Genomic DNA, 25,000 nt, shown 5'->3' on the forward strand with positions numbered 1-25,000 from the left:
TTTTAGCTCCTCTGTCTCCGACCCAGCTCTCCTTGACCGGTACAAACCTCACATCCTCCGACCCAGCTCGCCTCGTCTCTGACCCCGCCGCTCACGCTCTACTCCTGGACCACGGCAAACAACCCCTGCTCTCAACTCCCCGATCTATCTAACTTCATTTGCACATTTAAAAACCGTGAATAAACATTGTTAAACCGTTCCCCGAGTCCTGTCTTCTCGTTTTCCTGTCAGACGTTACGACATAAACATGTGCGCGACTCAGGTCTGTTTGTGGCGAGGAAAAACATTACAACAAGGATCAGAAAATAGAGTAATGTGATATTTTTGCAGGTATTAACAGTCACACCGATTCACTTCACTTAATACTGTATAATAAAACAAACAGAAACATACAAGTGCGTCAAGTCCCGCAGTCCTCTGAAGGCATATTTGGACGCCGTTTCGATCTTGTTACTTTCAATGAACCTGCAAAAGACATGTATTCATAACCTTCCCTATGATTGTGCTACTTTTAGAAATGTTGTGTGTGCGTATATATATATATGTGAACAGTAATTCCAGCTTACAGGTACTCCAGGTGTGAAAGTCCTGAGAATGCATCATCCCTTATATTTGTGAGAGAATTGGAGTTCAGAAGCCTGGAAGAAAAAGCACAGGGGTATGTTGGTGAAGACGTCGTTGTTTTGACTGAAAAAGCAGTAAAATGGAGCTAATAAAACGTATTTATTGATCTAAAACAATCACCAGTGTGAGACTACGTGCCTCTACTGTCAGACACTAAATACAGACGCACAGAAGAGTTTAACGGACCTAACTTATTAATACAAACTAACTAATCTTGACACTTTCTCCTGTTTTTGTCCTGGTTTGAGTCAGGGGCGGTGCCAGGAGGGGGGCTCGAGGGGACACTAGCCTCCCCTAGAATGACCAGCGCAACTCCCCGAAAGATTTTTTACCCCGCTTTCATAACACATCCAATCTCGATTAAAAATGTGGCAAATGTGGCAAATGGCAACCACAGCGTACAAAATTAAACTACAACAAAAAAGTTTAGGTTTTATAGATCACGACAGGGGCTAAACTTGTTTGAAACAGCAAAGAAAACATGGTAAGAGGTGGGGGGGTTTACGCTATATTGTTAAAAAGCTCTAAATGAACATGTTAAGTGAGCACCCACATTAAAAAACCTTGGCATCAGATTAGCTCCTCCAACCAAAAATGTCTGGTGCCGCCTCTGGTTTGAGCCCGATTCTTAGTCTCATTTCGTAGCTTTGGTTTAGTTCCAGCTCTAGTCAAAGCAAACTCTGCGTTCACAATTGTCCGTGTTGGGTTTTAGTTTGATTTGAGTCCAGCCTAGCCCCAGATAAACCAGGTTCAGCTCCAAGTCCAGGCCCAGCTGAGTTGCCGAGTATCCAGTCTACAGACTTTTAAACTCCCCACCTGCCCATCTCCCTCTAGAACAGAGGTGTCAAACTCATTTTCACCGAGGGCCACATCAGCAAAATGGCGGCCATCAAGAGCCAGATGTGACTGTGTGGCAGGATAAATGTCACTAAATCTAAAGAAATATCATGTAAAATAAATATAACTACTTTTAAACTGGTTAAATAACTGTTTCTGTATTTATTACGTATTCAAGTTGCAAATATTACGTGTCTGTGTAACTCCGCGTCACTGTGTATTTCTTGATAAACTGACATTTTAAAAAGTGTGTATCTCTTCAGAGCACAGGTTCAGCACTGCTCCAAAAACAGCCTTTTAATTATTGGACAATTTGTTGTTTTTCTTGAAGGCTAACTTTTTCATACTTAGCTCCGTGTTCGGTGTCAAAATGTCAACGTAGATTGTACCGACCCTGCCTCATAACACAAAAAACATACAGATTTTCTCCTTAAAGCACAAACTTGTATTCACCTTTAGCACCTTTCTTGAAACTGCCCTTCCACGCCGACAATTTTCCTCTTCCTGAACAATTCGGGATGATTATTTGCAAATATTTCTCAGTGTCACTTGTCGGGAAAATCTCATTAGTTTATTGTCAGTGCGCACATTAAAGTTGATTTCCTTGGATGCTTTTAAATCTAAGATGAGAGGTCTCGAGGCTGACTCATAACATGCACTTGTTTTTCATAATCTGTTTGTCTTTTCCTCTTATCTTGTCTCTTTTTAATTATGTAACTGCATTTTTTATTTGCTGCTACCGCTTGGCCAGGACTCCCTTGAAAAAGAGGTTTTTAATCTCAGTGGGACCTTCCTGGTTAAATAAAGGTTAAATAAATAAATAAAAAGCAGTATAGTATAGTATTTTAAAACGACAGTCAAGCTTTAATTTACCTTCTCGCGGCCGCATAAAATGACGTGGCGGTTCGCATTTGACCCACGGGCCTTGAGTTTGACACATGTGCTCTAGGACGTCAACATCGTGCGGAGACAACACAACATAACGAAGACTGATTGCCTGGTTCGGTCTAAGTAGCTGGTAGAAGTCCCTTTTTTCCCCCCCTTGCCCCTTTTAAAAGCTCGTCGTGCTAATAGCCAAAGCAAACACCATGAGAAAAGTGCATTACTGTACGTATCCCCCTAATGGACTCCCCGAAATATCCATTTTCTCTGTGCTTCAAAAGTGCTTTTAATAACCTCGCTGGAGTCCAAACAGCAAGGAGGCATTTCAGATTTCAGAACAACGTGCCATGACAGTTGGTGTGGCTTGTGTGTGCACTTACAGAAGCTGGAGAGATGGCATGTGCGCAAACATCCCCTCTTTGATTTCAGAGAAGGTCCCATTCACAATACTCCTACAATGCAAAACCACAGACAGGGGAGCTTAGAGTTGCTGCATTGGCCATTTCCACTAGCCTAATGCTAACTAAAACGATGCACAAAAGGGTTTAAAGATACTTACAGTGAATGGATGTCGTTGGGACTGATCCTGGGGACGTAGTTTGACCCCACGCAGATGATAGACTCCTTGGAGCAGCTGCACGTATAAGGGCATTTCTGGGGCTTTTTCAAATGCCCCGGTTGAGACAGGCAACACAGAGACACGACCACGAGCAGGATCCATGCGTTAGGCATCTTTCCAGCCGGGCTCGCATGTGTTAAGTGGGTCCGATGTTTTCCGCTCCGTGGTTTTTTTCCCCCTCTTTGGATGAAGCCGAATCAGATGGAAGGAGGCAAAAGAGGAGGAGACGGCTTCTACCCCTGCAACACGGCAAGGGAAATGCTGCACTGGCTGCTGCCCACCACCGCCTGACATCAGCAAATCAGCCGCAGCTCCCCGCCACCGTGCGCTTTCATTATTTATTTAGAGCGAGAGCGCGCAGCCAGAGCGTGTTTTAGGGAGTTTACGCAGCGCCACGCGGCTAAATCAGTGTTTAATAACGCACATGTCACGTTTATGTCAAGCTGAGTTGTAGCAAATTAGAAAAAATCTAATCTGACTTGTATTTTTTTACTTGTTACACAGTATTGGCCCGTCTAACTAAACGTTCCCGTGGGATTTCATGGCGCACTCCCATTTCAGCACCACGGACAGCTCCCACGGGGGTCTTACAGAGGGTGGGTTTGGTTTAGGAGGCTTTAACAGGTTTAGAAATCAAACTTTACTTTGTCGTGATACATGTTTCAAGTCATATCTTGCAGGAAGCTTCAATAAGAACCTCCATGTTTGGAATTATCAAGTGAAAATCAGTTTTAAAGATTGTTTTGTCAGATTTTAGACCAGGTATTTCAAACATAACGTTGCGCTAAAGGGGGGAAAATGTTCTGTGTTCTACGTAAACGGCGTTGAACTCTGGTAAAATGCTGGTGTGCAGTTTTTTCTTATCGTAAGCAATGGGCTACTTCCACAATTGAATCGATCACACTCTACCTTTCAGTATGTTTGGTTTGATTTACATTCTGCACCACTCACACGGGTGAAGGTTCTGTAACCGGACAGCACAGGCACAATGGTTAGAGTTTACCCAAAAAGACAGGCATATTTTAGATTTTTACGATACATTTCATTTCTCACTTCATTATCTTATCTTTAGGTGAAATAAAAGCACCAAAAAAGTCATTTGGTTCTGCGTAAAAACTGGCCTATACAAAAATCCGTGTATTATTTAAAGGTCCGATGTTAATGCTAGGGCCTAAACGTAGACCTGCGCTTGGTTTACTGAGGTTTTGGTCACAGCTGTAATGTTCATGAGCGAAAAACAACCACATGCTTACTTCAAACTACAGAGAAAACATAGAAAATAGATGGAGATTTGTTTTTAAAGGTCCTATATTGCGCAAAGTTGACTCTTATGAGCTTTAAGTCATGTAATAATGCCGTTAACTCATCAAAAACATAACTGGAATTGTGTTTTGTTCCTCTCACACATGTTTGAGTAATCCTGCATCATTATTCTGTCTACATCTCCGAAGCGCAAAACGCTCCGTTCCACCTTGTGATGTCATAAAGTGGTCGTTTTCAGGTTAACAGCTCCTTTTTAGCTTTAGTTCATTCGAGTTTGCTTATTCCAGGGCTGAAATCATCCAAAAGATTCTAGTGAAGTGAAGGTATATGGAGTTTAAATACACAGCGGAGCACTTCCTGTATTACCACATGATGACATCACGAGGTGGAGCAGAGTGTTTTCCGTTTGAGAGAGAAAACTCAGCTTAAATACGCAAGATTTGTGAGTTAAACAGACGAATGAAACAAAACACGACTCCAGGTGTGTTCGTGATGAGGAAACATTACAACACAGATCAGAAAACAGTGTAAAATGTTCAGTTTAATATTGTTGAAATGACGACGTTGGCCTTATTTCACCTACTCTTGTAACTGCTGCTAATGTGAGTTCCTCTGTGCTGCATTGGACCAGTGATTTTCCATGGTTTGACTGGAGCTTGGGAACAGTAAAAGTGTGCTGATGAAGCAGGCTCTCAGCACATCCACAGAACCGTTGTAACGCTGCTGTAGTCGCTCACATTTTCTTCCCCCGACAACCAACACGCTCTGACGTAAAAACGAGCACACCTGGTCTTCAAAATCCACACATTTATACACGCATCTGCTCCTTTACCAGTCAGACGTTTGCTCTGTGACTTAAAATAGAGGAAGGCAGGTGCGAAAATGTGACGTTTTTTCGACGGGAGTCAGGACATTTTTTGCAGGATTATAATGTTTTAGTGTAGTTGGCTCTCTCGTTTGACTTTTGGAAAGAAGTAAAAAAAAACATGGCTGCCAGTAAAACGTCTTCGTCACGGCACCTCGGGCACTGAGAACATTCTGGAGCTTTGGCGTCAGCGCTGCAGTAGATTATGAAGTCCTTAAAGCTGTCACCAAACTGTGCAATAATAAGAACAGTGAGGAGGATGTGTTTCGGCAGGTGAGGTCGAGGTTAACGCCGCTGCTGTCCATTTGTCTCACACGTTTTCTTGTTCATGGATTTTCCCTGTCTCTTTGATAACTGCACTGCTACTGTTGTTAAAGATAAACCTGGAAACGTTAGCAGTTTTGACAATTATAGACCCATAACTGTGGCCAGCATAGTGTCAAAAGTGATTCAATTCATTCTGCTGGTGTCAAGATCCCAGCGTGTTTTGTGTTTTGCGCTGTTTTCCCGCTTCATTTTGTGTCAGAGCTTGGAGCTGGGCGGAGATTCTGGCTCCTCCCACACACACCTGCAACTAATCGCTAATCAAGCTGCACCTGGGGAGGACAAAAAGAGCCAGGACCTGACACTCAGCGCCAAATCGTCCGCGTAGCTTTTGCGTTTGCTGCTCTTTTCTAAGTTGGACGTTTTGGCTCCTCTGTCTCCGACCCAGCTGTCCGATCGATTTACCTTCATTTGCACATTTCAAGCTGTAAATAAACATTGTTAAACTGTTCCCCGAGTTCTGTATCTTTGCTCATCCTCTCAGTCGTTACAACAGCTGGACAGGATCTCACAATTTATTAAATCCAGACGCAGCCAGTTTGAGTTTAAGGCGAATACAAGAGGCAGAACTCAACAGTTTTTATGCGTTTTTTTGTAGATGTGTTCAAGGTGAATCACTGGAAATTATTTATGAAGCTAATTTTTGCAAGATGTACCAAATATACTGCGTGTATTTTAATGTATCGGTCAACAGACGGTGCAGGTTAAGTGGGGAAACAGTGCGTCTGACCCCATTTTAGAGTCACAAATGGGGTCAGACAGCGAGGAATCTTGTCAACAAAGAAGCTCAGAACATGTAAAACTAATTATGTGGCTGGAAATCTTGTCCTGGATCATTAAACGTATGCAGATGTACGGCTGATTTTCGTCCTAGCAGCTGGTCGACAGCCTCTACTCGACATCTGCTCAGCTTATGGTGTGGGGCGTGATGTTAAGTTTATTCACGTTGTGGAGAAAATAGTCTTATCGTGCGTCTTTAAATGCAGTTGATCTGTGTCAGTTTGTCAGACCCAGGCCAGATATTAACACGTGTGAAGCTCCGTCTCCATCCTACAGGAAACTCGTTGTCGTTCGATGAGCCTAAGCGTGAAAGTTCAGTATCTCACGAGTGCGAAACAAACGTCACGCTGCTTTGAAATGTATGTAGCGTTGTCATTCTGGTTTGTAATATTCTCAGAGTTTAGATTCTCGTGGGACTTAGATTGGAGGATGGAAGGTCTGGGTCTTATCTGAGTCTGCTGTGACGAAGAATAAACCTTTTTCTGTATTTCAAAACTCACCAAATGGATTACTTTTCATCTAGAATTGTAAGTTACACCTAAAATGAAATCTCTTGGGCAGATCGTCACTGTGGATATGGCACTGCAGGATGGTTTATGCTCGGGTAAAGACTCTTACGCACAAGTTTGGTTCTTGTTCTGATGATGTAAAGCTAATATTTAAATCTGCACACTGCCCACCTCTGGATTCATTAGAGAAAAGGCTGCAGGTGGTTTATAATGAAGCTTTGTGGCCGTTTTTGAGGAGGACTAGAGCGAACGAGATGTTTGTCACTTTACAAGCTGCACTAAGAACTTAAATGTGCAGTTTTATTTGTAGCTAAATAAGTGAAAATGAAATAATGCAACTCACAAATATAAGATTCAGTTCAAGATGTGGAGACACTAGTGGGGTTGTTTTTTTAGTTTGTGTTGTCACTGTCCTCGTCTGTTTCAAAAATGGACCGTGAGTTCGTAATAAAGTTGAATTGAACTGAAATTAATCCAGTATAAATTGATATACCGGCCGTTTCTGGTTAATTCTGTGGTTCATTTACATTTTGTGTGATACTTGAACCTCAACCAAGCAAATTTATAGTGACATTTCAGCACATTCTTCATATATTGGTGAATAATCAAGATATTACTCTGTTTTTATGTTCATGTAATGTAAATACACAACGTAAACCAGATTTATTTAGTTTTAAAAATAAAAATACGTTTATGAGGTGGGGAAGATCATGATATTTTATTTTATTTTTTTGTTCCTTAAAGGCTCATATTATGCTTTTTTTTAAATTTTTTTATCTGTTCTAATGTTGTTTCCTCATCATAAACAGACCTGGAGTTGTGTTTTGTTTCATTCTCACACAAGTTAAACGTGTGTAAGTTCTTCTCTCACACAGAAAACACTCTGTTCCACCTTGTGATGTCATCATGTGGTGATACAGGAAGTGCTCCGCTGTGTTTTTAAACTCCACACACCTTCACTAGAATCATTTGAATCATTTCAATTCTGTAATTTCCCATCTCTACTAAACAAAAGCTAAAAAACGTAGCTGTTAACTTGAAAAACTACCACTTCATGACATCACAAGGTGGAACAGAGTGTTTTGAGCTTTGGAGTGTGACTCAAACATGTGTGAATGAAAAAAAACACAACTCCAGGTGTGTTTTTGAGAAGGTAACAGTATTATAACAGGACTTAACGCCCACAAGAGTCAATTTTGCATAATTTAGGACGTTTAAAAATAATCTCTAAACATTTTGTACAAGATTAACTGTTATATGAAATAAGTATGTGGTTGTTTTTTGCTCATGAACATTACAGCTGTGACCAAAACCTGAGTAAACCAAGGGCAGCTCTATATTTAAGCCTCAGTATTGATTGCGTGTTACTTGGTGTCTGTTACAGAACGCTGAAATAAATGGCTGTGGATTGAACGTGTATAACATTTAGATCGTGTTACAAAATGCAGCAGAACACAGCCTTTTAAACCGTCTCTTTTCGTTTTTAATAAATGAAAAGTCCAATCCAATTATTCCTGGAAATGCACTTTAAGATTGCACGCTTAAAAGAACAGTTACACAGTTTAAATTATGTATGTACACAAATGGAAAACCTTTCACAGGCGATTTACAGCAATTAGATAACATTACCTTTGAATATGCATCCCCCCAAAAGAAGTGGTGTGTTTACCCTCCTAACAAAAGAGTTTTACCCAAAAAAATCTAGTCTTTGGTTTCATTTCATTTTATATTAACATTTTGGCAACAAGTCCAGATTATTCGTCTTCAATTATCACAATTTGCAAATTACAAACTTACAGACAGATTTATTCAGGAAGTACAAAGTCGTCTGTAAATAGCTTTCAAACTTTCTAACCCTGTAATTTAGATAAACTTTTCCCAAACATTTTTATTTAATCTCCACCTAAAATTTCTCTTTTACTTTAAAGCAGCTCTGAGAACCAAAGAACATCTGCCACATGTTAGAGCCACAGGACCCGTTTCACACTCTGAGGACTTCAGGGACCAGACTACTGACAGTCCTGGTTTAGTCCGGGCTTAGTCCTGGTTTAGTCCTGGTTTAGTCTTGGCTTAGTCCTGGCTTAGTCCTGGTTTAGTCCTGGTTTAGTCCTGGTTTAGTCTTGGTTTAGTCTTGGTTTAGTCCTGGTTTAGTCCTGGTTTAGTCCTGGTTTAGTCTTGGTTTAGTCTTGGTTTAGTCTTGGTTTAGTCTTGGTTTAGTCTTGGTTTAGTCTTGGTTTAGTCTTGGTTTAGTCCTGGTTTAGTCCTGGTTTAGTCCTGGTTTAGTCTTGGTTTAGTCTTGGTTTAGTCTTGGCTTAGTCCTGGTTTAGTCCTGGTTTAGTCCTGGTTTTATTCCTGGTTTTATTCCTGGTTTAGTCTTGGTTTAGTCTTGGTTTAGTCTTGGTTTAGTCCTGGTTTAGTCCTGGTTTAGTCCTGGTTTAGTCCTGGTTTAGTCCTGGTTTAGTCTTTGTTTAGTCCTGGTTTAGTCCTGGTTTAGTCCTGGTTTAGTCCTGGTTTAGTCCTGGTTTAGTCTTGGTTTAGTCTTGGTTTAGTCCTGGTTTAGTCCTGGTTTAGTCCTGGTTTAGTCCTGGTTTAGTCCTGGTTTAGTCTTGGTTTAGTCTTGGTTTAGTCCTGGTTTAGTCTTGGTTTAGTCTTGGTTTAGTCCTGGTTTAGTCATGGTTTAGTCCTGGTTTAGTCCTGGTTTAGTCCTGGTTTAGTCCTGGTTTAGTCATGGCTTCCTGCTGGTGCCCAAAGTCAAGATTAAACCAGAACTAAACCAGGACTAAACCAGGACTAAACCAGGACTAAACCAGGACTAAACCAGGACTAAACCAGGACTAAACCATGACTAAACATGGAGAGTCAGTGTTTCAGTTTTCCTGGAACCTGGAACATTCTTCCTGAAGATGTGAGACAGGCCTTTACTTCGACAATGTTTAAATCCAGGCTCTAAACTGTTCTGTTTATCTGTGCATACGACTGAAATGGGTTTATTCTGCACTTTTCTCTTTTAATGTTACTTTTATGATGATCATTTATGTTTTGATTTGTTGCATTGCGATTTGAATGTCTTTCTTATTCTATAAAGCACTTTGGAAAACTTTGTGTACAAATTGTGCGATACAAATAAACTTGCTTTTCCTTTTTATTTTATGTCACTTGCTAAAATGTTTAACTTGATCTGTGCATTTTGAGCAGATCTGTGTTACTCTTTTGTCACACGGCCGTCCTGGTTCTGTTTTTCTGTTTCGGCAGGACCACTTTTAGCTGCCTCTTTCTTCAGGCTCTTGAGGCACTTGTCCAGTCTCTTGATGCAGAGCGTTACGTCGTCCCGGGTGATGCCCACGGCGGAGGCTGCGTTGAGGTAGGGGCAGGGGTACGCCTCCGAATGGGACATGAAGCCGCGGAAAGTGTGTCCTCCAATGGTCTGCTCCTTTCTCAGAGGTACGACCCTAGACACAAAAGGTCCTGTTAAGGATTTATTATAAACCACATAAACCACAGCATTAATATAAACCACATAAATCAGTTGGAGATGTGATGATGCGTTTTTCCTTTAAAATATGTTGAACTTGCTTTAATGTTTTTTGATGATTGTAATCGTGTATGAAACTAACATGTACTTAACAAATAGACAAAGAGAGTATTGTTTTAATCTAGAGGAATTAAAATACTAACCCTCAAATACATCTAACTCAGGGGCCGCAGGAGGTGAGAATTCTGGGTATTCCACAAAAAAAAGCTTTGTTGTTTTCTCAAACGTCATCGCTGTTTTCAACATACATGAGGAAATATACCAGTTCTTGTGGATTTTATGGATATACGTCATCATTTCTTGAATCTTTTGTGACGGGAGCACACAGGACGAGTGACACATGTGTTTGGGGTTTACAGATTTGTAATGCCACACTAACATTAAACTTTCATATCGTCCTGCGGGCCACAAAATATCGTCTCGCGGGCCGCATTTGGCCCCCAGGCCGTGAGTTTGACACTCCTGGTCTAAATGTTGCGTTAAGTTAAAATGGTATTGTGTTTGCTAATGGAATCGTTCAGATCAAGTCGTGTGAGCAACATGGTAAATGGTAAACAGTCACAGTTTTATAAAGCGAATTTCCACCTTCTAGACACTCGAGAAGCGTTTTACATCAAGAAACCGCTCACACATTCACACACCAGCGTACACAGACACCGCGGCGAGGTCTCAGCCAAGGACACAACAACACCGTTCATCTGTGGGAGCTCGAATCGCACCGCCAACCTGTGCGTCCGTAGATCTGACCGCTCAACCAATGAAAAAGGGGATTTGAACTGGTTAAACGCTCGACCAACTGAGCTGCTGTCGCAAAAAAAATTATAATAAACTACTTAACTGTTTTCAAGAGCCTTCATCAACATTTTAATTTGCTCATATTTCATACACCGTCTTGAAAAGGTCACTACAATTATCTTCTTCTTCTAAGACTTCATACTTCACTGTGATTGGTTAAATCGCCTGTCCCTCAGTCACATGATAGAAGCTGACCAATAGGAGGAATGGGAGGGCAAAAGTGTCTGTGTTTGAGCGTAGACCTGCATTACACAGAAAAACACCAAACCACAAACTGAATATATCTCCAAAACATCAAATCGTCACAGGGATACGATCACATTTCGATTTTTCTAACCCTATTTCCAAGCTCTAATCGGATCATTTCACTTATAGATTACTGCTAACGGCTTTAAGTGGACAGCAGTGGATACCAAATGAAAACAGAGAGACCAGCGTTGCCTCGTGCGTCTTCCCCAGAGACAGACACACCCAGCAGACAGTAATGGAAACATCCATTTGAATTCGGACCAGGAGCTGATGTGATGGGACAGAATATCTAATCAACTAAAGTACGTCCCGCCCCACTCTCCTCCATCTGGCTGATTGCTCATTTGCCCTCTCCAGCTTTTTTCCACCTTTGTTTTGATGATCTAGACAAGGCCGTATATCAGAGGTTTTCAAAATGTGGTGCACGATCGGGGATACGCAGGCTCCTGCTAGTGCTCAGGAGACAATGTGGAGTTTTAATTCAGTTGTATGGAGTTGTTTTTGTTTAGTTTTATTCTTTTTGTTAATAAATTACAATTGAGATATGTGAGTATATTGTCAATAGTCAAAGAAAAATTTGATTTGATTTTTGTCCAGTTGACAGTCAATTTTTTTTTATATATTTATTTTTATTTATTTATTTTTATTTATGTATTTTTTTATTTATTTATATATTTTTATTTATGTATTACTATTTATTTATTTTATGTATATTTTAATTTTATTATTATTATTATTTTTTTGTTTTGTTCTGGATCACACCTGGACGACTGGGGGATTACACAGATATATTGTCTATGATTAAAACGTCAAAATGGAAGCATCTAGTGTAATCTCCCAAAATAGGGTATAAAGTAGAGATATTTGGACTTCAGCGTATCGGCTATTGGCCTTAAATCTTTTCTTTTGGTCGATCTGCGGTCTAGAAAACGCACAAAAAGCTTCATATTAAAACTTTAATACAAAGAGGCAGCTGCATAAAACATGACTACACAGCTTTCTTATAGGTTTGAGGTAAAGAAAGGGTTTTGGGGGAAGTTTGTAGTAAATTTACTTACATATCAGCCTAAAAATATCTGCAGCAGTTGCTCTGTATTCTAAACAATCGGTATCGGCATCGGCCATGAGGAAAACCATATCGTTAATCTCTAGTATAAAGCAATAATTTCCCCTTTTCACCTCAGCAACCAGTGGATTTTCCTTCATTCATTGTGTTTTATTTTTGAGAAATGGCTCTACGAAATGTTTGAATCCTTCATGTGTAACGCAGAGTCTAGTTTTAGTTTTAATTATCGCAATTTAGTATAAAGGAAGTGGGCGGGGTCTGGGGGACACTCCGCCTTCAAACCCCAGATGCAGGAAAAGACAGGAATATTAAAACATTCAAGAATCAATCAAAGTATAACTCTGAGTAAACTAATTATAAGGAAACAACATTATAACATGGTCCTTGTTTCCTTTAAGACATGCGTTAGACTTTACTCTACTCTCTATTGCAGAAATTTGGCAACACCTACTTTAATTAAGCCAAATACGAACATTCTTCTGAAGTTTAAAAATGATTGTCTTATATGACTTTCCTTTCAGGTCCCTCAGAACGAGCAGTTTGACTCAAAAACGTGAGCAGAATCTCAAACCCTTCCTACCTTGCTCCAGACACTTGGCGCGTGAACAACATGGATCCGAGCTGTGTCACTGCTTTGTCATCATCTCCTTGGACTCCGCTCAGAGACATCGCTATTAAAAAGACACATCCAGAACTCCATCATAACACTTATTTAATATAGGAATGTTTTAAAATATGATAAAACACACAGTTCAAAATTGATTATTGCTTAAAACGATTGGTTGGTTGTTATAGTTTCGAGAGAGTATTGTAGTAAATGGTAAAAAGGTCCGATTTTTATATGGCGCTTTTCCAACTTCAGGTCACTCAAAGCGCTTGCTACGTGCTGGCGCCCCTTTGCCTCATTATCTTGCGTGTATTTTATAATTCTGCTTGTTTTGGGGCGTGGCTAGTCGTAGTATAAATAGGCAGCATATCCGTGGTTCGCCATCTTGCGTTCTTGCGTTCGTGCTCACCGCCTCGCCCTCCACACCTGTTAGCTGCAGTTAACCTTTTTGTGTCGGACCTGGTGGGACCGGCTGTCCTGTTTTCGCCTTTTGTTTGTTAAAATTAGTTTGGGGACGTCTTCGGTTTTAGGTTAGTGACGTAAGCACCGGCTTCTGCGACACTGTACGAGGTTAACCCGGTGCTGCGTCCTTTTGTTCCGTTTGTCCGGCTCATCGGGTACAGCTTTTTTCGGGGCACGGGAAGGAGTTTGGGCATTTGAAAGTAAATTAAAATACACTATTTAACTTTTCGTAAACCAGTTTGACTCCTGTGTCCTCTCTTAATATGTTTGATCTACCACTTTACATGAAGGAACCGCTTACCCACTCACACACACTTTAATACACCAGAGTACACAGACACTGGGGGCGAGGTGCGTTAAATGTCTTTACCAAGGACACAGCAGCAGCATTCATCTGTGGGAGCTGTAATCAAACAACCAACGCTCGGATCAGTGGACAAAAACTCTACCAAACGAGCCACTGTTACCCCTGTAGTCGTAAAAAGCGCTCCTGGTAGCTACGCGATTCTGTAAAAAATCATATCGTGTGGATTTTGTTATTAATTTCACTACAGTTTAAAATATATTTATGCATATCAAAAGCGAGCCTTATTATTGTGTATTTTTTTGTATTTATTATATTAGGGATAGGTGCAAAAAAAAAAAATCTCACTTAGAGCACGACAGAGGCTGAGTAGTAGGACGAATGGGTTTAGAAAACAGAACAGAGCTGAAAAGAGAAGCGCTGACCCAAAATATTACAAATTTGTGGGTATTTCTGGGTAATTTGTTACATGCCTTACTGAAATTTCACTTTAGCGATATTACTTTGCCGCAGATAAAGCTTACCTAATGAAATGGGGTTGTGAGGGGTGTGCAGCAGCCGCTCTCCGTGGGCAGAGGCCAGACTTTTCAGCTCCTGGGCCAGAACTGAATACATCTCCTGCGCACGGGGTAAAGGAGGGTAAGATGCACAACAAGGCTAAAAATAGTAACACCTTCAGTTAGTGCCGTGGCGTAGTGCCTTTTTTTAGTAGCAGCAAGAACAGCAGGTTTGGTTTAGTGCTAATCGAGCAAATATCCCACATAAAGGCAAGAAACACAGCAAATTCAGTAAAATGGATGAAGAAAAAGTGTCCCGTAGTTTAAAGGGCTCATGTTATTTATTTTTTGATCTGTTCTAATGTTGTTTCCTCGTTTTGTTTCATTGTCACATGTTTAACACACAAACCCTGCGTATTTAAGCTGAGTTCTTCTCTCAAACAGAAAAACACTCTGTTCCACCTTGTGATGTCATCATGTGGTAATACAGGAAGTGCTCCACTGTGCTTTTAAACTCCACACAACTTCACGAGAATCATTTGAATAATTGCTCATCTCTACTGAACAAAAGGTAAAAGGTAGGTGTTGACTTGAAATGTACCACTTCATGACATCACAACGTGGAACAGAGCATTTTGAGATTTGGAAATGTAAACAGACTAATAATAAAACATGTGTAGATGTTGATGAAGTACTCAATTTTGTTACTCAAGTAGAAGTACAGCTACACAGGTAAAAAGTTACTCATGTAAAAGTAAAAGTATCACATGAAAAAATCTACTCAAGTAAAAGTATTTAAGTGCCCCTTTAACAATGTACTTTAAGAGTAAGAAGAAAGTATTTGTTAAAGTGTTAAATGCAGTGATATTGATTCAAAATGACACATATTTTGGTCACGGTAACAATGCAAACGTGTTTCTTATTTTTCTTATGAATTTTGTGGATTTATTTTTGTTTTGCTCAAAGCCAAAACTTGAATTTGAAAACTTTATTCAGGATTTTACCACAAACATGGTAAAAATAACCCCTCAAATCAGATGAAAAGTACTTTTTACTTTTCAGTCCTGTTCAAAAATGTATTGCAGTAGAAAGTACAGATACTGCTCTCAAATGTAGTGAAGTAAAAGTAAAAATTATCCACTGTAAAATGTACTGTAGATACCTAAAAATTCTACTTAAGTACAGCACTTTACTACTTGTACTTTGTTCCCTTCTACCACTGGTTTATATTATATCACACAGCACACCAATATTTACAAAAAGAACAACAAAAGACTCTCTTCTGTCAGACAGTTTAAGCTGTTATTACTGTTATTGTGTCCTTTGGCAAGACACTCCAAGAAGATGATGTCTGAAGATGTAAATAAGAGTTCTGTGTGTGCTCTGTCAGTCTATTAATGAGGAGGAGGAGGAGGAGGAAACGAAAAAGAAGAACTAGATGAAGAAGAAGAACTAGAAGAACTTTTAATGTTTGTTTTTAAAGCTCTTCATGGTCTTGCACCTTCATATCTTTGCGAGCTGTTAACGGCTCATACGTCCAACAGACTCTGCGGTCGGACAGTCCACACCTGCTGGACGTCCCCAGAACCAAAAGGAAACAGTGGGGTGACTGTTCTTTTTCTGTGGCTGGTCCCAGACTTTGGAACTCTTTGCCCCTGGAGTTACGCTCAGTCACTAATTTGTCCCCGTTCAAAGCCAAAGCTAAAGACTGTTTTTATTGTTTGTTGTTTTGTATATAGAATTTTTGTTGTTGTTGTTTTTACATTTTAATGCTGTTGTAAAGTGCTATACAAATAAAGTTTGATTGATTAATTGAAGAAGAAGAAGAAGAACAAGAAGTAGAAGAAGAACTAGAAGAAGAATAAGAAGAAGAAGAACAAGAAGAAGAATAAGAAGAAGAAGAACAAGAAGAAGAAAAACAAGAAGAAGAAGAACAAGAAGAAGAAAAACAAGAAGAAGAACAAGAAGAACTAGAAGAAGAACAAGAAGAAGAAGAAGAACTAGAAGAAGAAGACAAACTAGAAGAAAAACAACTAGATGAATAATAATAATAAGAAGAAGAATTAGAGGAAGAGGAAGAAGAAGAAAGAAAAAAGGAGAAAGAAGAAGAAGTGCTTTTCATGACACGTAAAGACGCTTCACACAGTTTAAGCCAAAACACAAATGAAAAAAACAGATAAATAAAAAAGTAGATGCAGTTATTTGAAGGCAGCTCTGAACCGGTGAGTTTTCAGGGCTTGGTGTAACTGGAAGCAAACGTGGCTATAATGTCATTTACATTTAAAACAAATCTAATTATTATTTACATTTGTTTTGTTCAGGCAAGGCAAGGCAAGGCAAGTTTATTTGTATAGCACAATTCGTACACAAGGTAATTCAAAGTGCTTTACAGAATAAGAAAGACATTAAAATTCAGACCTCTTTTTTTCCTCAACCCAGTTCATACGTGTACCTTGTCATGTTTCAGTATTCTTTTATGCAGAGACTATAGAAAATTGTTCCAGTGCATTAAATATTCATTCAATGTGGACACAGGCAAAAAAAAAAAAAAAATCAATAATGGGTCATGTGAGAGGCTTCCTAGAAACACAGTCCCCTGGATACAAACCTGATTTTACATTCATTTTACTGCATCCTTTTTAGGAGATGAGTAAAACCATATCAGTCGATGGCACTGGGCTTGTAAAATGTCACTGTTTCCGTAAATCCGCTCTTAGTAACAGAGTACGTCACTTGTAGACAAAGGTATATGTTTAATTCTATATCCTGGCTCTGTCTCTGCATTGGAGAGGAGTGAGGATGCTGCAGTATAACAGTGAGTAAAGGAGGTTGGTGCATTAAAGTGAGCAGCGCTGAGTCACAAGAGGATGCAACTTAAAAAGGTCCTATATTACACAAAATTGACTCTTGTTAGCTTTAAGTCATGTTATAATGCTGTTACCTCATCAAAAACAGACCTGGAGTTGTGTTTTGTTTCATTCACACATGTCTGAGTAACACTTTTTTATTAGTCTGTTACATCTCCAAAGCTCAAAACGCTCTGTTCCAACTTGTGATGTCATGAAGTGGTAGTTCTCACGTTAGCCGCTACCATTTACTTTAAGTTCAGTAGAGATTAGCAATTCCAGGGCTGGAATGATCCAAATGATTCTAGAAATGAAGGTGTGTGGAGTTTAAAAACACAGTGGAGCACTTCCTGTATCACCACATGATGACATCACAAGGTGGTTTGCAGTTTGAGAGAAGAAGAAGAACCTAAATATGCAGGGTACACAACTCCAGGTATAAATAAATAAATAAATAAAAATATGCATGTCAAAAGTGAGTCTTATTGTTATGTTTTTACTATTGATTATAATAGAGAAGGGTGATATAAAAAAAATAAAAATCTCTGATCAGTCACTAAAAGCATGACCGAGACTGGCCAGTAGGAGGCGTGGTGCAGTACACTCCTGATCAAAATTTTAAGACCAGTTGAAAAATTGCAAGAATTCACTTTTTGCAGTATTGGATCTTAAGAAGGTTCTAAGTAGTGCTTGAAAATACAAAAAGAAGAAATGTAAATGAGTCGAAAAAACAAAAAATGACTAAAGTTTATTGCAAACAACCATTAAACTGAAATAGGATGTTCATCAGCTGATCAAAAATTTAAGATCACAGCGTTTTAAAAGCCAAATCTTGGCAACAATGTGGGTTCAGTGTCATTTCCTGTCAGGTCTCCACTCTGTCACGACCTCCTGATGGCAAAGGCGAAAAAGCTTTCACTCTCTTTTTGCATTTTGAAGCACTACTTAGAACCTTCTTAAAATTTTGATCAGGAGTGTATCTGTAGCTGTAGCTGCTCCCAGACTCTGGAACAACCTTCTTCTGTGTATTAGACAAACCCAATCTTTAAATATCTTTACATTTTTATTGGAAACTCATTTGTTTGCAGTGCGTTTTAACACGAGCTGAGACGGGACACTTGTATTGTATTGTATTTGTATTGTTCCGTTGTGTTTTTGCATGTTTTTGGGGCAGCTGTGGTTGTTTTTAAATGTGTTTTATTTAAAAAAATGGCTTGACAGGATGTAACATGTTCATTATAATAGACAGAAGAAGTAAGTGCAGTTTGTGTGTTGTGTACCTTCCGTTCGGAGAGCAGTTTCTTGTAGCCGCTGGCCCCTAAAGTGAGAAGGGTAATGAGGACATCCAGGGAAGGAGAGGCGGAGGCGCGACCTACAACGGACCGAGGGTGACTTTGAGGAGTAGGTACATTTAAAAACAGGGACAGGGACAGAGCGAGGTAATGATAGCACTTTCAAATAACAACACTAAAGGATGAACAAAGGCTAAACTCACAATGAACACATGGTTTTACAAGAATGATTCAGGCTTAGCACAAACTACGCAATATGATTCAAGTATTTGTGATTTATTTATTTATTTTCTGATGTTATAATGTTGTTTCCTCATCACAAACAGACCTGGAGTTGTGTGTTTTTTTGTTTCATTCACACATGTTCAACACACAAACCCTGCAGATTTAGACTGAGTTCTTCTCCCTGTTCCACCTTGTGTTTTTAAACTCCACACACCTACTTTTCTTGAATCATTTGGATGATTTCAACCCTGGAATTGCCAGTTTTTACTGAACAAAATGTAAACGTTAGCTGTTAGCTTGAAAACTACCGCTTCATGACATCACAAGGTGGAACAGAGCGTTTTGAGCTTTGGAGATGCAGACAGACTAATAACGTGTGAATGAAGCAAAACACAACTCCAGGTATGTTTTTGATGATGTAACAGTATTAGAACATGGCTAAAAGTTCACAAAAGTGCGTAATATTGGATCTTTAAAGAAAATTAAAGTGAAGTTATTATAAACAGTTACCGGGATATCTGTTTACATTATGAAACTATGGAAAGGAACAGAACTTTTTCATATAATTGGAAATCTCAAATGAAACTCAAGACTAGTACTGGGGCTCTTACAAAAAAAAAGCGTGCTGATTATGCTCAAATTACCTTCCTTAGCACAAAAGGTCAAAATATAGGACAAACAGCACTATTTGTTAACTAGACACCACGTTATAATTCTTAGTATTGCTTTTACACTCAATTTTAAACACAATTTAAATCATTATTTTTCTTACCCCTCATTCCCCAAATATCAGTACTCACCTGGATACATTTTGCTTATCTCCTGAACAAACGCCTCGTCAAACCCTGCAATTATGGCGCCACCTACTGGAACCATGAAGTTCTTGTCCAAGCTCTGTACAAAAGCGTCTATTCTTCCAACTCGTGAGCCCTGGTGATGCAAAAAAAAAAAGAAGAAAACATTGATTATTACCAACCAGAGTTTAAATTAAGCTAAAATATTGGAGTATTTGCCAGTGTTAGAAGTAGAAATACCTGCTGAATAAGATGCATGCACTTAGACGACTGAACTCCGTAAGCGTTATTGACGACGTGAGGGATATTGTGTTTGGAGCACAAAGTTGCGAGCTCTTCAAGTCTGACAAGAACATAAAACAAGTTAAAATCACACAAATATAAGGACCATTTAAAAAATCTATGAAACACTTTGGATCTATAATGTTGCTGCTGATTTTAAATAATAATTTTGTGAGTTAATTTAGATATTGAGACTATAGATAAGAGGAATTATGGGATTGACTGATAGTTACTTGAGCTTACCAAATTGGGTTTACTTTTTTACTTTATTACACTATTTTCTGATCTGTTATAATCTTGTTTCCTCATCACAAACATACATAAAACAGGAAGTGCTCCACTGTATTTGTAAACTCCAGACACCTTCACTAGACTCGTTTAGATGATTTCAGCCCCGGAATTGTCGATCTCTACTAAACTAAAGGTAAAAAACTACCACTTCATGACATCACAAGGTGGAACAAAGCGTTTTGAGCTTTGGAGATGTGTGAGAAAGAAACAAAACACAACTCAAGGTATGTTTTTGAGGAGGAAACAATATTATGACATCGCTAAAAACTCACAAGAATCCCTTTTGTGTAACATAGAACCTTTAACATTTACTTTGCATCATTCTATTTGCTCTTTATTATGAAACATCATTTTATAAAATATTGTACCGTCCGTTCAACTTGTTTTAACTTAACTAAACTAAAGCTAACCTGTCAGGAACGCGGGGGGCAAAGCACGACGTTGTTGAGTGAACACACAAGACGTTTTCGGCTCCCAGCTCCTCTATCTTTCGCTCTACAGCCTCCAGGTCGGTGCGTAACTCATCTCCCTCTAGAACATTCTCCACCACGACCGGTTCGTACCCTGAGGAAAAACAAAAACATTTATGGGGTTTTCTTGATCGTATGCTCAGTTAATAGTAGGTAATCAATAATGTAGTAGTTCCCCACACAATGCTAGCTAGAAACTACATATATTCCAAAATAAAAAGTTAAATTTCCCCCAAAAAGAGACCGTTTAACTTTTCTGATGTGGTGTGGGAGGTCGAGCCACCGTTATCAGAATAATTCTCTATGTTAAAACTTGTGAATAAGTCCCTTTCTTTCGTTTTTGTTCTTACCGGCAGTGATCATGGATTTAAAACAGGACTTCTGGTCGATGCGGGGCCAGATTATGTACCGAGCTTTGGGTCTGCGATGGCGAAGGGTCAAAAAGCACAAGGTCAAACTCATCCCCGTCGCCATGGGAACGACAAAACAACTGGACGCACTGCGGACTCCTGGAAAACAAAGTTCATCACGTAACTGGGGACTGTTTATCATTATAGTTTAGAGTTGGGGAGGGTAATTAACAGTTTGGATTAGTTTTCATCCATTTTAAACAAACCTGAAAGTCTTAAAATGTCCAAAACCACAGAGTTTGTCAGTTTGTTGAGGAGACTGGATCCCGCAGCTTTTGGTTGAACAGCAGCAATGTCACCTGACCGACCAATGCCATGGATTAACCTAAGTCAAAAGAGTTCAGGAGTTAGTATAAAGTTCATAGAAAAACAGGGTGTCCATTTTGTTATTTGAGTAAAAGTACAGATACTGCAAGCAAAAAAAAAAACTGAAGTAAAAGTATCACATGAAAAAATCTATTTACGTAAAAGTATCAAAGTGCTCGTTTAAAAATTTGCTTAAAAAGTAAAAATTGTAAGTATTTTGTGCAGATTTTGAGGTCTAATGAAGCTTCCAACGTAGAGATTTTCATAGATTTGTGCTTTTGTTTGTAGTTTGTTCAATAGAAACGATTGCGTCATCATTTCTAGCTGTTTTTACTTTTATATTTTTGTTGGCTCACATTATGCACGTGTTAAAAATAAACCCTCAGCTTTTTCAGCAGGTCTCACACAAAAATTTTCACTTTTCAGTCCAGTTCAAATATGTAGTGAAGTAAAAGTAAAAAGCATCCACTTTAAAAACGTACTTGCATAAAGTACAGATACCTACAATTTTTACTTAAGTCCAGTACTTTACTCATTTTACTTCGTTACCTTCCACCACTGATTATTTTTTGTAAATAACAGTTACATTTTTCCTATTAGGCCACAATAGCATCACAATTTCACCAAACCATATCACACTTTTTGTTTTGTTTGCTTGTTTTCTCAGACTGCAAACCCCCAATACAAGTTTTATGTTATAATATAGCAGGGCTGTCAAAAGAAAATCCACAAAAATCTAATACTAATTGATACTAAAACTAGTATTGAAACTAGATACTTATTTAAGCAGTAATCGATATTAAAAAAGTCACTCACAGGACAGAAATGAACCTTTCCTGAATATCTTTAGAATCATTATGAGCTGTTTCAGGACAAGTATAAGACACATAGAGTAGTTTATTCCCATGGACACTATGGAACCTACTGGACGACTGAGGGATTACACAGATATAAGGACACATGGGAATATAAAAGAAAGTACTATGAACAGGTTGAGTGTGAGCTGATGAATATGTGTTAATGTGTGTTTTTTATATGGTTGAATGTGTGAATTACATTGTATAATTTTTCTTTGTTCCTCAGGGACTGCAGATGGAAAATAGCTGTTTAGCTATAACCTGGTGCAGTACATCTCTGTTTTATGAGCATAATGTCTCTGTACATTGTCCCTTCAAATAAAGATGAAAAAAAAAAAGAAAACGACATTCTACTGTCTAAATAGGGTGTTTTTTCATTATCACTGTGGTATGAAGTGAGTCTATTCCTTAGTATTGAAATCACGTTTGAAATTTTAGTATTGTGGCAACATTATAAAGTGTAAAATTCCTTGCCTGTAATGTCGTCTGGCCACAAGGCTGGAAGCGACTCTGCCTTCTCTCTCCCCAACTCCACAGTTTGAGAGGAAGTTATTGCTGTCCATCAAAGCCAGTTCACTGAGAAAAAGTTCTATGGTGCTCTCACTCCAGCCCTGCTCGGGACACTTACCCTGACACCCACAAAGAAAAAAGAAAATTAACCATAGACAACTGTAATATTGAATTGCACTCATTCATGTCGTACCTGGTCAAGCAGTTGTCTGATAAGTTGCTCATGGCTGCGTCTCGCCTCTGAGCCCTGTCTGATGTAGGACGGCGACACGACTTTCTCACTTAAGCTGAAATTTTCACTGTTCATGTCTTTTAAAAATATTGCACATGGAAAAAAAAATATATTACACACATAGACAGTAAAACAAGGTCTACAGAACAGGAATGAAACCTTGGCTACATAATAATAAAAATAATAATAATAATAATAATAATAATAATAATAGGAGTAGTAAAAAATGAATACATACATTAATTAATACATACACAAAAAATAAAAATATAATAATAATAATAGTAGTAGTAGTAGTAAAAAAAAATAATACATACATTAATTAATACATAGATAAAAATATAATAATAATAATAAAAATGAATGCAAATATTAACACATTAATAAAAAATAAATACATGAAATAAAACAATACTATTAAAAAATAAATACATAAAATTAAATTAAATCAAATTAATTTAAATTAAATTCACACTACACTACATAGTCCACTATTTAATTATTTTATTTTAAAAGAAAGGGGCTTATATCTCAGCTGTTTATGTAGGAAGACTACTTGGATAACTCTTGTATTATTCATGTTATTATCATTTTAGCTTAAGAGATAACATAACCCACATTCCACTGGCCTCCTTGTGGTTTACATAAAGACTTTCATTCATTCTAATCAATTTCAGTTGCACAATTTGAGGCACTTTGGTTCAGAATTGCCTCTATCGCCCATAACCCTGGATGTTAGCGAACTTTTAAATACGAAACAAACATAACGATTATAACCGTGTTTGCTTTTTATTGTTATTTTTGTCGAGATGTCATTTAAGTGAGTGAAATAAATAAACGCACCTGAAGTTCGCAGCGTAAACAGTCCGCAAAAAGTAAACCCGGAAGTACTCTGCGGCGTGACGTGACCCATGTGCGCTTCGGTCACGTGACTAACAGCGACGTCACACGCAGACATTGACGTCATCATAACACATTTACCTCTGTCCACGGCGGATCTGACTCTTCTTATGAAATGAATTATGTACACAAGAGAAAGAGGTGAGGTTTTATTCATAATCTGCTTCATGAGACGATGAAAGTTTATTTTTAAAAATGCGATACATAAAACACGTGTAGCACAGCAGCGAATCTGTAGAGCTTTTATAATCAAAGTTTGGAAACAACTTCAGCTAAAGCATTTCTAGAGAAAAAAAAAAAATAGTTTCATTGTTCAGATTCTTAAGAGCTGTTTATTTCGCAGTGAAAAGAGCCACTTTCTTCTTTAAAGGCTAATTTTAACTGGAACTATGAGCAAATGCATCAGTACAAAGGCTTAAAGCAAAGATCACACACAAGCCAGGGGTTATAGCAGAACATATAAACATTTATTTATTTATCTGGACAATTACAAGTGACACAAACACAAGGATATATGAACAAAACCAAGACACAGCAGCCCTCCACTTCAACCTGGGAAAGCCACACTGACACACTGATATTTGGTAACTCTGCTCTCCCGACAGTGCCATCCTGCAGCAGTGCCAGGCAAAAACTCTCCAGATTCTACCTCAAAGTAAGGTAAATATTTAATGTAATGTAACTGTAATGTAGGTCTATGCTTTATAAAGAGAATGAGAAGAATGAAACAAAACAAACTTCTACATATGTCGTAACAATAACAAGTTAAGGCTGAGACGTGATAATAATACAAAATTAAAATTAAAAAAATAAAATTATAAATAAATAAAATAAAAAAAAATATATAAAAAATCTAAATAAAATCAAAATAAAATAAATACATAAAAAATAAATAAATAAATAAAAATAAAACTTGCAGCTTCTGGATACTGAAAACTGAAAGCGTCGCCTTTAAGTCCAGAGAAAGATGGCAGGTTGATGGCATAGCAGGGTTTTCAACTCAACAGCTATGCCAACATCTTGCCTTCTCTTCCTGTCCCCGTTCATCCCATCTCCGAATCCATAAAACTGCACATTATAATCCACGGGTGAAGCTGTTCTTTTACGGAATTATGGAGTTAATTCCCACCTCCATGTCCATGTCGTCCAGAATCGTCCTGGTTTTGTTTTACAGCTCTGTTTTAACCTGGTTCAAACTAGTCCGGTTTTTCGTCCTGTTTTAGTGTTGGTAGTGATCACATTTATGTAGACACTCTTAAGACTAAATAATCCATTCAAAATTAAATCTTTGGTGAGCTTAAACTTAACTTAAATTTGAATATAACAAAGATTTAAAAAAACAAACAAACAACTACTTACATCTGGGAAAA

At 38.4% G+C, this 25,000-nt stretch overlaps 2 protein-coding genes across 2 annotated transcripts in view; both read right to left on the minus strand.

Annotated features, from left to right (window-relative positions):
- The window catches only part of LOC117386726 (leucine-rich repeat LGI family member 2), a 12,805-nt gene extending 9,638 nt beyond the window's left edge, over positions 1–3,167 (minus strand). Inside the window, exons 1-4 of the mRNA XM_033984138.2 lie at positions 2,903–3,167; positions 2,724–2,795; positions 567–638; positions 394–465 (exon numbers count right to left, since the gene is read on the minus strand). Coding sequence (XP_033840029.1) covers positions 394–465; positions 567–638; positions 2,724–2,795; positions 2,903–3,075 — 389 coding nt within the window. The 5' untranslated portion in view covers positions 3,076–3,167. The remainder of the gene's footprint in view (positions 1–393; positions 466–566; positions 639–2,723; positions 2,796–2,902) is intronic.
- A 6,468-nt stretch (positions 3,168–9,635) lies between these two features.
- Positions 9,636–23,609, minus strand: sepsecs (Sep (O-phosphoserine) tRNA:Sec (selenocysteine) tRNA synthase). The gene is made up of 12 exons (XM_033983659.2): positions 23,574–23,609; positions 22,692–22,807; positions 22,463–22,617; positions 21,032–21,150; positions 20,766–20,924; positions 20,356–20,509; positions 19,613–19,715; positions 19,379–19,508; positions 18,342–18,433; positions 14,243–14,336; positions 12,926–13,016; positions 9,636–10,152 (listed from the first exon to the last, which is right to left on the minus strand). Exons 2-12 carry the CDS (start codon positions 22,803–22,805, stop codon positions 9,906–9,908), a joined length of 1,458 nt encoding a protein of 485 aa, XP_033839550.1. The 5' UTR covers positions 22,806–22,807; positions 23,574–23,609; the 3' UTR covers positions 9,636–9,905.
- Between the last annotated feature and the right edge of the window lie 1,391 nt (positions 23,610–25,000).

This window comes from Periophthalmus magnuspinnatus, chromosome 18 (assembly GCF_009829125.3).
Source record: "Periophthalmus magnuspinnatus isolate fPerMag1 chromosome 18, fPerMag1.2.pri, whole genome shotgun sequence".
NCBI classification, from domain to species: Eukaryota; Metazoa; Chordata; class Actinopteri; order Gobiiformes; family Gobiidae; genus Periophthalmus; species Periophthalmus magnuspinnatus.